Genomic DNA, 14410 nt, shown 5'->3' with positions numbered 1-14410 from the left:
CTCTTTGTGTTAGATTTCTAATGAAACTTTTATTGAGTGGTATGTGTGAGTTTTGAAAATGTGGTTTATTCTTTCTTATTTTCTATTCAAAATGGTTGTCCCAAAGAATTTGAATATTTTTGCACTTGCCTGTTAAAATGTTTAAGCATAACTTAAGAAGATGAACATCTTCTGGGTTCGTCTTAAGTGTATTTTCCAGAAAAAAGGGAGGAGGAAACAAATGTAGTGCTATTATATATTTTGTCGAATTTACAGTATTGAAGAATGAATGTGCTAATTTTGCACGTCATATTTTGTATACTCAACTACTGCAATTCATCTTTCTTATCAAATATGAAATTAGAATCCTTCACTGCATTGAGTATGTATTTAATGTCATATTAAAGCTTCATCTAAGACATATTTCTCAGTTCCCGAAGATCCCTGGACTAACCAGTGATATTCATCTCTTGTCCTCCCTTTTAAACATAGATTGAATGGGCTGCGCTGTGTAAAAGCTGAGAATACAGAGGCAGTGAGCCAGGTGACACAGCTGGACTTGCGGGACAACTGCTTGGACTCTCTAGACCTGAGCTCCATCTGCAACCTGGAGACTCTGCACTGTCAACGAAACCAGCTGGGGACACTCACACTCAGCGGCTTCACTCTGCGCATGCTTAATGCCAGCAGCAACCGTGAGTCAAATAGAGCATCAACTAGCTGCTGTTACTGCCTCACTGACTGTTAGTCTGTATGTATGTTCAGACCCTTCTCCCTTGTGAAACGTTCTGCTTATTGCTGCTTTTATCTACCCACAGGCCTCACAACAGTCAACATCTATCCAGTCCCCAACCAGCTGACACACATGGACCTATCACAGTGAGTTCTGGCTGGGAAGGAGTGTCCATTGTCTGTGTGGTCCCAGATTTTATAACAGAGGCTGTCATAATCTAAAAATAGCATCAGCACATTTGTCTTAATGTTCATTTATGGGCACGGTTCTATCTGGAGGTGTAAATTAATTTGGATACAAAAATGGCTAACAAATTACATTCTGTGAAATTCAATTGTTCAGAAGATAAAAAAAATCTTTTTTTTCTTTTTTTTCTTCTCAAAGTGTGCTCTATATCATTTTTGTCTTTTTGGTAGAATTGAAGATTTACTTCTGGCTATTTGAATTTTTCTTTGCCTTTCAGCCTGCATCATTAGAAGATTTGAGACTTAACATATGTTCACAAACCTTTGACTGATACATATCTATGTACAAAATGTGATGGATGTGGGGCTAATCATGAGCAGTAATTGTTACACTGTGTCAGAGGTTATATAAGCTGTTATGTGTTTAAAATATACCTCTATTGCACAATATTTATTTATTAAAGTGCATATCTACATTTGCATTCTTAGATTACCCTGCAGGTTAATGTCAGCTCTGCTCAGTTTGAGTGTTTATGTGTGTCATTCTATGTGTGTGACTGTGTGTGTGTTGAGACAGGAACCTTTTGGAGTACCTTCCGGATTGGGTGTGTGACTGTAGAAAAATTGAGATGCTGGACGTCACACAAAACCTCCTATTCGAGCTTCCTTCAAGGTTATTGACCTTTTTTTTTTTTCTATTTTTTGTCACTTGCTCTGAAACTTTAAATGCCATTTTAATGCAACTGACAGAATGCTATGCTGTCCTGAATAAGAAGTGCAGGTGTTACATTACACACTTTCATACTGTTTTAATTGATTTATACAGGGAAAGAATATAACACATCAGTCACTTTGTGAAAGACAGTGTCACTGTCAAACAGTTACAACTGGGGAAAAATTGGCATTACTTTAGCACTTATTATTCCATCTTTCACTTCCAACCCTCTAAACATTACACAGGTATTTTTTTTGCACTTCAGTAAGACATCAGAAGAACTTCTGCAAATGAATTAATGTTCCTCCATCCACTATACCTGCTCATGACTTGGGTGATGGGTTCAGGACAGAATTGGATGCTGCTGTGCTGGTCTGTTTCAGCCAAGCTGAAAAGGTCACCAATGGATTAGTTCCCAATAATTCCCTCCCTCCAGCCTTACAAGTAGACAAGTCTGTATGTGCAGACAATTTTCTTTGGCTCTTTTCCTTTTTGTAGGTCTGGTTTTTTCTTTTTCTTTTTCGCTCGTCTCTAACGCTCTTCTGGCCCCTGACAGACTGCTCAACAGCTTGAGTTTAAGAAAGCTGCTGGCAGGGAACAATCATTTGGAGAGAGTGCCTGACCTACTTGACCACATCCCCCTGGAAGTTCTGGACCTCCAGCACAACAAGCTAGCCGAGCTCCCCGAGAGTCTGTTTTACAAGGCCTTAAAGTGAGTCTTTCAATCCCTCTCTCTCTACTGATAATTCTGTTTCCATTTCAGTTTTTCCTTAAAACCATTTAAGCTACTACTTGTCTCTTTGGTTTTGGGGATAAAGTATAGACTGTATGTACTGTAGGGATTGTGGGCAAGAACAAGGGAGCACTACGGACTGTAACTGGAGCTTCAGTTGCCCTCCTATTTCCTGTGTGGTAAATCACTTAACACCCATTAGCAGTTCAAATGCTCTAATGTACTTTACTCTCTCTAATGCTGAGACGATATGGCAGAGACTGCTTTGTGTACGATGGGTTTCCTGATATGTTGTCCAAGAGCTGCGCAGCTCTTAAGAGAAAATACACTCTAGACTGATGGAAACAACTTCTGGTTATAGATTTTTGGCTATTGAACATATAGACATGTTTTTTTTAAACATGTTTAATATATTTTCAAACGTGTAGACACGGAATAAATAAGAAAGGCCAGTGAGATGTCAACAGTCTTGTGATATTTGTGTGCTGCAGAGAAGTCATATCACTTTTGTAGTTTCTGACTGATTTAAACAACAGCTTCACAATGATTTGCAGAGAAAATGACTTAATAATACCAGTTGCATAAGAAATATTGAAGCTCAAAATACTAACCCCCTTTTCTGTATTAGTTCAACAATATGTGAATAATTTCCTGCTTGTTACTATGAAAATAAGAATAAGAAATATTGTTATACTAATATTGGTATTGGATAATACCAATATTCTGCTGTTACTTTTGTTTGAACAAACTCAGGGAACTACTCCGTTAATATTATTGTTAAGTTGTTGTACAGCTTCCTGAATTCAAATGTACTGAAAGAGGATTTGTTTGTTTTTAAGCATTGTTTTTCATGCTGGCTATGACTTGTTGGGCAGATCACTGCATAGACTTTTTCAAACTATTGCATATCTTCTATTTATTTGTCTTCTCTCACAGCTTAAAGTATTTAAATGTGTCGGCCAACGTCCTGGCAATGATTCCTCCCAGCAGCCAGTCAGAGGAAAGCCTCAGCACCCTCCAGGAGCTCTACCTGACAAGGAACAACCTGAATGAGAACTGCAGTGCTCTGTTGGTTGGACACCAGAACCTGCGGATCCTGCACATCGCCTACAACCAGTTGTTCTCCTTTCCTGCCAGGTGTGTGTACCCCTGTCATTTTCACTTACGTATTGTTATGTCCTTTACAAATGTTATCTTTTTTCATTGTCCTGTTGATGATGTACCAGTAATTATTCTACCTGTGTGTCTTCAGTAAGCTCAGCAAAATGGAAATGCTGGAGGAGCTCAATCTGAGTGGCAATAAGCTGAAGACCATCCCCTCCACTGTGTCCAGCTGTAAGAGACTGCACACCCTCATAGCACACTCCAACCACATCACTGTCTTCCCAGAGATCCTCAACCTGCCTGAGATCAAGGTCAGACGTTTCCTTGTTTTATTTACCAAGCCTGTTTGTGTGATTATGCTCTACCTGCTTCAGCTTGTGTGTGCTTTGTGCATTTATAGCTTGTAGATCTGAGCTGTAACGAGCTGACTGAGATCCAGCTCCCTGAATCACTGCCCGCCACTCTGCAGGAGCTGGACCTGACAGGAAACAGCAGCCTGATGCTGGAACACAAAACCCTAAATGTATTCAGGTGAGTCACAGAACATCCAGAACTGTTTAGTCATAGGCAGCTGTCTTTGTGAAAGGTCAAATATAGGCACCCTGGCTTCAGATTCTAGTTGTCTGAATGCATACTGGAGCAATAGGAAGTCATTCTCATAGATGATAAATATAAGAATATGATGAAGCTGTATGTCCAGAGGTGGCAGAAAATGATTCATTATATATGTGTGTGTACTTATTGTATGTAAATAACATTTTTCTACCATTTTCTACTCCTCTGATAGTCACATCACCACCTTGAAATTAGACCAGAAATCCACGACAACACCAGGAGACTCACTGAGTGCCTCCACTCCATGGAACCATGGTTACTCTGAAATGAGTGGCCAAAGAAACAAGTGAGTTCTTCTCTGTGTCTGTGTGTCTGTTATTGTTGTGTTCTGAAAACATAATCTATCCAAATTGTCTTACATTCTACATGAGTGCTTCTATACTGCTACCACAGTAGCTTTAGATTAAGTACAGTCTTCATTTAGTGCTTTCCCTCAGGCACACTTTCCAGTCTGTATGTTTTATTCATCTTTTTCCTGTGTGCTTTGCTGTCAGGTATACAATCACTCTTTAACCCTTGATTTGCTGCAGTCTGTATATAATATATCTGTCTGTTTTGATGATGCTGTAAAGCACAGAGCAGAAGTCTGCCACTTTGTCAATATTTGAATCATTGGGAGTCGCCTAGCACTGGTGTCCAAGCAGTCAGTGGTTCTTCTTAAAGAGGTAAACTGGCAGTGGAGACAAATTATTCTATTGGATTTAGTGCATCTAACAACATTATGTGCACCAATAAGAGCCCTGCAAGCCTGTCCGCTCCTCCAGGGTCACAGCCACCACAGGGGGCAATACAGCAGTGTCTTTCATCAGCTGTCACCCCCACCGTTTCCCTTGACCTGGAGTTGGCGTGTTGCATGCTGAAGTATGTATGAGTTTTGTATAAGAGCTGCTGAGTCATCTGTTCATGCGTTGTGTACAGGTTGTGTGTGTCTGTGTTGGCTGTCGACCGTTTTGGAGACGGAGTGGAAGCATGTTATGGGATCTTTGATGGAGACCGCAATGAGGAAGTGCCTCGGTTGCTGCAGTGCACCATGGGAGATGTGCTGTGTGAGGAACTGCAGCATTCCAGTGTTGACAGTGTCTATATGTGCAACACTTTCCTCACTTCACACAGGTAAAACATTTTGTTTGTTTATTTATTTTTTGTTGTATTAAAATTGCTTCCCAGAAGAGTTTTCGGCAGCTTCTTGCGTGTATTTTTTTTAAACAGGAAACTCGGTATGGCTGGCCAGAAACTTGGTTCTTCTGCCTTGCTGTGTTATATTCACCATGAGCCTTCAGATCCAGGAGGCTGCTTCAGCCTCACTGTGGCAAATGTGGGAACATGCCAGGCAGTGTTGTGCAGAGATGGCCGGCCTGTTCCTCTCTCTAAGGTTTACAGTTTGGAGAGCTGCAGAGAAGAGATGGAAAGAGTTAAACTCAGTAAAGCCATTATTACAGAGGTAATTCACTTATTCCTAATGCACGTTTTTTATAATCTGAACAATTTAAAGAACTTTTTGTTCAGTGTAAATGTACAGCTTAATATGCACAGGTGTATTTCTTTTTAAGTTGATCTACAATCCTAATGGCTTGTTTTTTTGTAGGATAACAAAGTGAGTGGAGTGACATGCTGCTCTCGCCTACTGGGCTGCTCTTATCTCTCTCCCTGGGTGCTCCCAAAGCCTTGGGTCCACACTGAGCCTCTCTGTTCCCAGGATGAGTTCTTGATCCTGGGGAATCGAGCGCTGTTTGAACGTGTTTCTTTCCAGGAGGCTGTGTGCACTGTGCAGGATGTGCGGGATCCTCGTGCTGCTGCCAAGAAACTGTGTTCTCTCGCCCAGAGTTATGGCTGCAAGGACAACATTGAGGCTGTGGTGGTGTCCCTGCATATAAGTGAAGACAGCTGCACCTGTGAGCCACCTGCCTCCTCAACTGATCCACGAGTTCCCCCACATATCCTTGCCCCTGTGCCTGTTACTGTGACCCCAGGTCCAAGTGACCCAGCCACCCTTTCATGCAGCAGTGGTGCTGTTTCAGAGTTCAACAGTGAGACATCAGCCTCAGAGGTTGGCAGCGAGGCAGGATCCACTGCCTCAGACGAACACCCATCCTCTGGGCATGTAGCTCGACCAGAAAGACGCTGTAGCTTGCATCCTGCTACCACACTATGTGGGATCATGGTGCTAGGCGCGCCAGGGACAGGAACCCATCCAGGCCTATTCCAGCGGCAGCCCTCCTCCGCTACTTTCAGTAACCAGTCTGACAACGGCCTGGACAGTGATGATGAAGCTCCTCTTGAGGGTGTTATTTCCAATGGCAGCAAGTTAGAAGTGGAGGTAGACATTCACTGCTGTGCTTTCCAACTGCGGTCAGCCTCTGACAGCCCCAAAGACTTTGACCTTGAAAAGCGAGGCTCTGACTATCCCAATGGCAAAATGTGCAGACAGAACAGCGTGGTGGTCTCAGCAACAAATGGCTGTCTGCTGGCTGTATGTGGAAGAGAGATTGCTGACCTCAAGAAGTCTCCTTCCACATCCAGCCTGTTTGGGAAGAAGCTGTCCAATGGCTCTGTTGTTGCCCCTGAGGACAGCCATAATCTCATTGAGGTGGCCCTTGAGGCTCCTAAGAAGAAGTCTGGGTACTTCACTGCTCCAGCACAGCAGGACCCTGAGGACCAGCTTATTTTGCCTCCCGGTCTGGAGCAGGAGGTCAGAGAGCAGCTCAGAAGCCAGACCACTCTAGTCTCAGCCCCCCCTTTACCTTCTTTGCCCCCGGCATTTAAGGACACAGTGTGGGATCACCCACATCCCCCTGCATTTGCCCACAACATTGTCCCAGGTCCAGGCCCAGTCCCCATCCTACAGCAGGAAGTATATGATACTGCCCTCTAGAGGGGGTGCGGGGCACAGCACAGTTGTGTATTGCTGCAACTCTGATCATGCCATTCTGGAGAAGATGAGTTTTCTCATACATGTTGGATAATCCGACTCAAGTTGCCATTTGTGGAGGCAAGACAAACCTGTGAGACCTTGAAAGTCACCATGTCATGTTGCACAACGAATGTGGGTAACATAGGGTTTATGTGCTGAGTGTGAGTAGGCAAAAATGAGAAACAAAGATCCTGGTTCACATAACAGGATGTTTTGTGAACCATGAATTTCTGGCAATAATAGATCAAATCAAGCCTGAATTGAAATGGGATACATTTGTGTGTTTAAACATGTAAGCAACATTTCCCTACACTTGGATAGAAAGTAATCTAGAGGCAGTGGAATGGTTTTGTTCAGTGAGGTAGGATCTTCTTTGCGGGGGCTCTGTGGTCTCTTAAGTCCTCGAAGGAAGCCCTGTGACTGAAACCTGAAAAAGTGCCTACTGGAGACAACTCAGCTGAGAGCTCTCCCACATCAAGGCTGTGTTAGGAGATGTTAGCTTGCTTGTAAGATATGAAGGAGGGGTGATGTCTTAGACGGACCAGTGCCAACACAGCTTCTGCTTCTCCCTATTACTGTGGCTTGAAAAGGAAATTAAAATGTTTAATTGCTTGATAGGCACAAAGTTAAGAGAAGATGAAGACAGAATTGTGGCATTTATATATCCAGAATTGGTATGGTTGGATTTTTTTTTTTACATTCCCAAACAATATAAAGATAAACTTCTATATGAAATACATAAATTCTAGAAAATGTGGTACACACTTACAATTAGCAGCCAGCTGAAGTAGGGTGCTTAAACTGCTGACATCAGGATTGAGAAGTGTTGCTATTTAGAGAAATTAATTTTCAATAGATGTAAAAAACAAACAAAAAACTATTCGTTTTTCAACTATACAGAGCAGAGGTATTGCAGAATTCAAAAATCCTTCAACTTTTATTTGAATTTATAGTGTTTGAGAATACTGTTCGATCATGCACTGCACAGATTATCCTGTTGTTTCTCAAATTTAGTCTGTTTTATTGTCACTGGACAGTAGACTGGTGATTTGGAAATCATTAATCAGTTAATTGATCACAAAGCATCACAAAGATTCGGGGCACAGCCTACAGTTCTAAGTGCACACAAAAATTTGTGACATAGAAACACATTATGTCTTGCCATAATTTATTATTATTATTAATCTACAGATTATTAAGTGAAGTGAGGCAGCAGTAAAAGGTGCTGAATTAATAACTCTGGTTCAGCGGGTTGCATTTCCTTCCACTAAGTCATACAGTCCTTAAGATATTGGTATCATCGGCTTACAATCTGTTTTGTGTTTAGATGTTTCTTGTGGCAATTTTTCTAACACTCTGTTATTATTTGTAGTGTCAGTGCATATCATACAGCCCCTGAAACTGGTTCTGTTGTGGTTTTTAAAAGGCCAAAGTTGATCATCATTTGATGTATATTTCCTGTGCATTTCTGATATTTGTTATCTGGTATTCTGCCACATAGCTGGACCTTTCAGTTTTCCCCTTTAGCCTTAAAGTAACCAAACTTGGTATATTTGAAAGGAGAAGCCCTTTTTGTATCCCATTTGTGATTTGCTTTTTGTGACTGAGGAATTGGGTGGTGTATTTTCTTTCAAATGGCCCCTCTATGCTTTCTTTGCTCCACACAAATGAGGGACAACCTCAGTGACAAAGCCTTAACATATGAGTCTGAACTTTTTGTTGCCTTTTGCAAGTTTTTGTCTTTTGAAAAAAAAAAAAAAAAAAACACTGTTAAAAGCACTTTTTACAGAGAGAGATAGTAATATTCAGAGTGATGTAAATTTGATTTAATATAAAAGAGATTTATCAACGTACTTTCCCTGAGTGTCCTCAACCCAACATATCACCTCTTGTCTTAGAATACTTTGCCAACAGAGATGATAAGGATTTTATTTTTGCTGCCAGTTACATCTGAATTTTATAAAAGACCTTAACCGATATGAATATATTTATCATCAATACCTCAAACAGCATAACACACATCCATATGTATTCTTACACAATACACTAGAGTAACTCTTTCTTAACTTTTTGTTATCCATAATGTATATGAACTAATATTGACCCCTAACCATCTGGCATACCTAAGGCTTTTTTAAATACTCCCTGTAATAATGATGTGTAATTAAAACAATAGTATAAGATAGGCATTGCTTTGATCCACATTGAAGCATTGGTATTCTGCTTGTTCAGAATTAGACACTATTTTCAACTAAAACTTGCAGTTTTTTTTTTTTCTGAGTTAGAAATGGGAAATTGTATTTTATGAGTCTGTTTGTTTTGAATTTGTTTCCAGTCACTTTATTTATCAGACTGTGCAGTGTCTAAAATGCCAAACACCTGGACTCTCTGTGGGTCAGACTGTGGCCAAACCTCCAGTATCAGAGCCTGCACATGGTGTCAGGCCTCTTGTCTGATGGTGACCAACATGGATTGGTGCTGCAGGCTCACCTGCTGCAGGAAGAGAAAGAAAAACTGTAAGACAGATTATGATTGTGAATTATGTCGGCTAGCACTCGAAAAAGTTGGAACTGTTGAGAGGGGAAATGGAACTTTCCTTTAGGTTTTACAAAATTGTGGTGTTCACAACTTTTGTTGAGAATTCACTCGTACAAATATGCAAAGTGTCAACTGTAAATATAAATCTATATATGTCTATCAAAGCTTCATTTCACCTTAAGCTACAAACCCCTATTTCTATATATGTCTGAAAATGACTAGTGACTGACGTGTGTATGATGTGAAATCAGTGTTCCCCTCCTTCAGCTCATCTGCAGTTTTATTTATTTGGCTCACCGGGTCAAATCACGTTGGGACTACATTGCACTGTTTCATTTAGTGCTCTTCAAAACTGCCTTGGTCCTTTTTTGTCTATGACTGTACACTATTCTATGCATCTCCTGGTTGACACCATAATCCCCCCTGCGTTCTCATCTTGTATACATTTGAAGTATGTTGAAACAACGCTCCATCAGCGTACTTATCGCTGTACATGTACATAATGCCACCTGTGTGTGTAGATACAAGAGGAGGGAGGAGCTGATGTGGTGGATTGGCTTAAAATATTCCCTTTAATTCTCACATATCTTTCTATAATGCTTGTTGTACCCTTTGTGCAACTTTAAGGGATCATTTCATCTCTGCACACATCTTTAAAGTCTCCCTGTACAACTGCATTGCAAACTGTTTGTGTTTCTGTGTAAATTAAGTGCACATGTACAGTAAGTGTATGCATGCCTGTGTGAATAATGGATTGACTGTATTTTTGCGTGATGAATGAAACTGACCCAAGATGTTCCATTTGTTTAACATGTGACCAAAGTAGCCATTGTTTAATCCCACAGTTCCTTTCTCTACATTATTTTTTAGAAATGCTTGAATATTTTTTCTTAATGCCAAGAAGCTGATGTTTATTTTTGTACTTAATTGTTTCATGCAAATGTATATTCCCCTTCTACTCTAACAGAATTATAAGTGGTTTGGATTCTACAGAAAGGGATCACTCATTATGGTACTTTAATCTAAGGTCTTGCTCCTAACATTACTGTATCAATGTTGAAAGCATGCTCCCAGGATTGCATTGAATAGGAGCATCGAGTACAAACAAAAGGTGATTTATTTGTATGAAATTGAGCTTGTCTAAGATTTGGGGGTTTTGATTCGATTGTGCAGATTACTGCTAAAATTGTGTTCGATGTTTCATGATTATAAAAACATTATTTAGGGGAAAAAAACTATCGATGAGCACTTTTGCTGTGTGTCAGACAGAAATTAACTCCTGTAATCTTTGAGTGTAGAAGATGGTTGTTGTTTGATTTAAAATGCTGCTATCATTTCTTTTACGCAGTTGAGCTGTTTAATTAACTTAAAGCCAAGTAGCAATAAAACTTTTTACTGTGAATTTATTTGGTCCAGTGTCCATATTGCTCACCTTTTTTTTTTTTAAAGATCTCATGCCAATAAAAGAAAAATCCAAATGACAGATTTTGTCAAAATAAAACATGTCCAGTTTATTTTGTAATTTATGCTTCAATCCAGAATTATACTATAAAATGAGAATATGGAAAGTAGTATTGTATTTTCTTTTTATGATTTTACCCTAACTAAATTAAATCTAATGCGCTGAAATGTTACCATAATTGTGCTTCTGTGTCAGATCTGCCATCTACTGGCAGAGCTCGGAATAATACTAAACCTAAGTATAATGGTGGAGAAGACATATCCCTAGAAATGCTGTGGATATTTTAGGCATTTATTAGTTGTAAATGTATTCAAATCTCACTAAAAAGAAAGCTTCAAGTCATTGGATAACTCTTAACCCTAACACTGATCATTTACAGATTGATCTTCACTGATAGCTTAACATCTAAGGAACAATATAACAATATAACAATATATTCAGCCTGTGTCGTGGGAAATACATTTTGTCTACCTATAAAGGATGAAGGCCTGTGAAACCGCTGGGAACTGTACATGGGTAGCTTATCAGATAAACATGTTCTTAAAGTAATGTATCCTTCGTTCAAATTGCTCTTTCAGAAAGAACAAATAAATATATGAGGGTTTAACTTACGAGTTAACAAGTAGTAACAGAAACATAATATATAGCATGAGTTGTTTATTAAGGCACCATTCAAACAGATGTAACATTGTAAAAGATAAAACACACCGCTATGTAAACTGTTAGTGATATTTATTTTAAAAATGTGTTTAAATCTTACGAAAAAAACTTTCAGAGCATAAAAAAGGGCTGCAAAAAAAAAATACATATATATATATATATATCACAAAAAAATATAATTCAACAGGGGTTAGATTTCTGAGGGATATAAACAGGTTAAAAAATCTTTGTTACAGACGATCGTCCTCGTTTGTCCTTTGCTTCTTTAGCTCCCGTACTGACTTAAAGGCTTTGACAGCTAACACTGCACCAAAGATAAAAACAAACACCCCCAGCACCGCAAACAGACCTGTTGCAATATCTGCACCATGGAACTGACACTCAAAGCCCTTGTGACCTTTGCTCTTGTACATCTGTTCTCTCTCCTTGCAGATTGGACTGTCATAGGTTTCCTGTAGCTTAATAAAGTAGAAGGCCAGTGCTGGGATATAGCCCAGGCCAATCAGGAGGTTAAGCAGAGCCTCCCCTAGCAGCACGGGGGGCCAGCGGTAAGGCACTCTGAAAACCCCCAAGGCAAGCATGGCACAGACGTAGATCATCAAAACCCCTCCACATGCCATGGTGAAGATGTAAGGAGGCCGCTTGAGCTCATGGAAGAGGCGGTCCAGCTCCTTCACACGGTCTGCGTCAGCTCCAGTGAAGGCATTGGCTCCACCGAAGTGATAATAGTAGATTCCGCCCAGGCTGGCCAGATCTCTGTAGCCCCCATTGTTGCTGTACGGCACTCCGGCACAGATGACAATAAGAAGATTCATAAACAGCTCCATAACCTGGCAGAGACCTGGGACACACAGGATAAACACACAATAATATGAATGTGAACCGGGCCAGGCAAATTTAGTGGTACGATTCCAAGGAAAAATATACTTGCCTCTAGAGGTTAAAATGTATCTGAAATTGTAAAGAGCTGGTTTTTGGTGCTGCTCGTAATACTCTGCTTCAGAGTGATAAAAAGAAGTCTCTCTGGACCTAACAGAACAAAATTATGCGGTCAGATTTGATTTCTGTACACGACATGCATTTCAATAAAAAATAATGAAAAAATAGTCAATTCGTTTATGTGTAAGACATTACAGTGAGGCCTGGTAACACAGTTCCTTACAGTCCTGAGGGTCCTTCATGGTCAGGGTTTCTGTAAGCAGGTGGCTCCTTGTGAGAGGCGCTTGGCACGTCCCTCTGTCTGTTGTTTTGTTTGGCCCTCCTGTCACCAGCAGAGCCTCTCTTGTCCGCTGCCCTTGGGTTTCGGTCGGGACCTCTGCTGTTTGAAGTGTGGTGGTCTCCTTTGTATGGATAGTCCCTCTCCCTGCTCTCATACTCATCACTCCTCTGGTGGTGTCTTCCCCTCTCTGGCATTTTCCTTCGCCTAGAAGGAGATTACCGACATGAATCCTATTACAGACACTCTTAAACAAAGTGGATAGTTGGCTTGTGTTTCTGCAGCTGCCACTAAGGACAGTGAAGCAGCGTGGAGGATTATTTATAATGGATTATGTCTATGTGTGGGGAAAAACAACCTAAAACAGAGGTTTCTTCATTTAAAGGGCTGTTAGGGCAGACAGGTGTACTAGTCTTGGTGCCCAATCAATAAAAACATATGAAGACATAATAAGGAGGGAAGATTCAATCACAATTGTATGTTTTTACATATTTGATTATACAAGCCCATAGCATGTTTTTGTAAGAGGCCCACGACACACAGCAAAGCCCCCCTACTTTGCGGTGAGTTTGTCCCTTTTCGGTTTCATGTTTTGACTAACATGAGAAATAAAAAGCAATCGTGCATGTAAAGGCAACCAAGATACAGGAATACGTTTTCCTATATTTAGACTCTGTGTTAAATGAATTCGTATTTCTGTAAATACCTATATCTGTAAAAAACGGCCTACCTTCACAGCTTCCTGTTTCACAGATTTCCTTCTCCTGTCGTCTCACCTGTTCTGTGCCACGCCCACTAGTGTCGAATTAATTTTATGGGGAAATTAGATTTTACATTCATGCTGCTGATGTTGAATATCGTTATTTGAACATATGTGTATGTGTATGTGCATTCTGTATATTAGTAGGATATATTTGTCACTACTTCATTGTAGTTTCTATGTAAACAGTCAGGCAGACTATACTTTACTAGAAACTGCATATAAAGGGTAGGTTTGATTGAAATATCACAGGACAAGTGGCCTTAACAATATAAAAAAAAAAAAAAAAAAAAGTTGGTTTAAATCGTGCTCAATTTGCAAATTTAAAAAATCTGCGATTCATGCCCCAACCCGGACGTGAACGCACAAAGTGCACGCGGTCACGCATCGACCGTGAAGCTCACGGTAATAACCGAAGACGGTGTTTCCACCGAATTTAAGATTTATTTCAGAATAAATGTAAATTTTTCGACTGCCATGTCAACGAGGTCAAGCTTGATTGCCATACTTGAGGAACTGATACTTTTCTCTGTTGTGTGTTGATGTGTTTGCACAGATCTGATAAAACATGATGATACGATCTCAAGTAAAGAGTTAAACCTACAATGAGCTGTGATAACCAGTCTTAAACTTAATATCTAAGATAAGTTCATTTACCAATTCTAGAATTAACTATACTTTATGAACCCAATAAACACAGCCCAGGTATTTCCGTAAATTATAAGCAATCATTATAACCTTATTGTCCTACACGTGCCATAAAAGTTATTGAGTTGCTGTCAGCTTTATATATATATAT

The 14410-nt window shown here is 40.1% G+C and overlaps 2 protein-coding genes across 2 annotated transcripts in view; one reads left to right on the top strand and one right to left on the bottom strand.

Moving 5' to 3' along the window:
* phlpp2 (PH domain and leucine rich repeat protein phosphatase 2) overlaps positions 1–10915 on the top strand; it is a 36752-nt gene extending 25837 nt beyond the window's left edge. The window contains exons 9-19 of the mRNA XM_029275367.2: positions 472–674; positions 798–858; positions 1475–1570; positions 2169–2324; positions 3282–3482; positions 3598–3760; positions 3850–3980; positions 4237–4350; positions 4983–5177; positions 5274–5505; positions 5650–10915. Of these exons, the coding sequence (XP_029131200.1) occupies positions 472–674; positions 798–858; positions 1475–1570; positions 2169–2324; positions 3282–3482; positions 3598–3760; positions 3850–3980; positions 4237–4350; positions 4983–5177; positions 5274–5505; positions 5650–6936 (2839 nt within the window). The 3' untranslated portion in view covers positions 6937–10915. The remainder of the gene's footprint in view (positions 1–471; positions 675–797; positions 859–1474; positions 1571–2168; positions 2325–3281; positions 3483–3597; positions 3761–3849; positions 3981–4236; positions 4351–4982; positions 5178–5273; positions 5506–5649) is intronic.
* A 702-nt stretch (positions 10916–11617) lies between these two features.
* On the bottom strand, positions 11618–13871 carry marveld3 (MARVEL domain containing 3). The gene is made up of 4 exons (XM_020661451.3): positions 13582–13871; positions 12798–13058; positions 12567–12664; positions 11618–12476 (listed from the first exon to the last, which is right to left on the bottom strand). The coding sequence occupies exons 2-4, from the start codon at positions 13046–13048 to the stop codon at positions 11866–11868; spliced, it is 960 nt and encodes a 319-aa protein (XP_020517107.1). The 5' UTR covers positions 13049–13058; positions 13582–13871; the 3' UTR covers positions 11618–11865.
* Between the last annotated feature and the right edge of the window lie 539 nt (positions 13872–14410).

This window comes from Labrus bergylta, chromosome 3 (assembly GCF_963930695.1).
Source record: "Labrus bergylta chromosome 3, fLabBer1.1, whole genome shotgun sequence".
Taxonomy (NCBI): Eukaryota; Metazoa; Chordata; class Actinopteri; order Labriformes; family Labridae; genus Labrus; species Labrus bergylta.
The sequence above is the reverse complement of the archived record's forward strand: the minus strand, read 5'-3'. Positions and strand labels throughout refer to the sequence as shown.

What these genes read in the sequence shown, in the direction of transcription:
- marveld3 (XM_020661451.3), bottom strand. Translation starts at nt 13,048, where the DNA reads ATGCCAGAGAGGGGAAGACACCACCAGAGGAGTGATGAGTATGAGAGC. An exon ending in CATGAAGGACCCTCAGGACT is followed by an intron (nt 12,665 to 12,797) that starts GTAAGGAACTGT and finishes TTGTTCTGTTAG; the next exon opens with GTCCAGAGAGACTTCTTTTT. An exon ending in ATACATTTTAACCTCTAGAG is followed by an intron (nt 12,477 to 12,566) that starts GCAAGTATATTT and finishes TGTGTGTCCCAG; the next exon opens with GTCTCTGCCAGGTTATGGAG.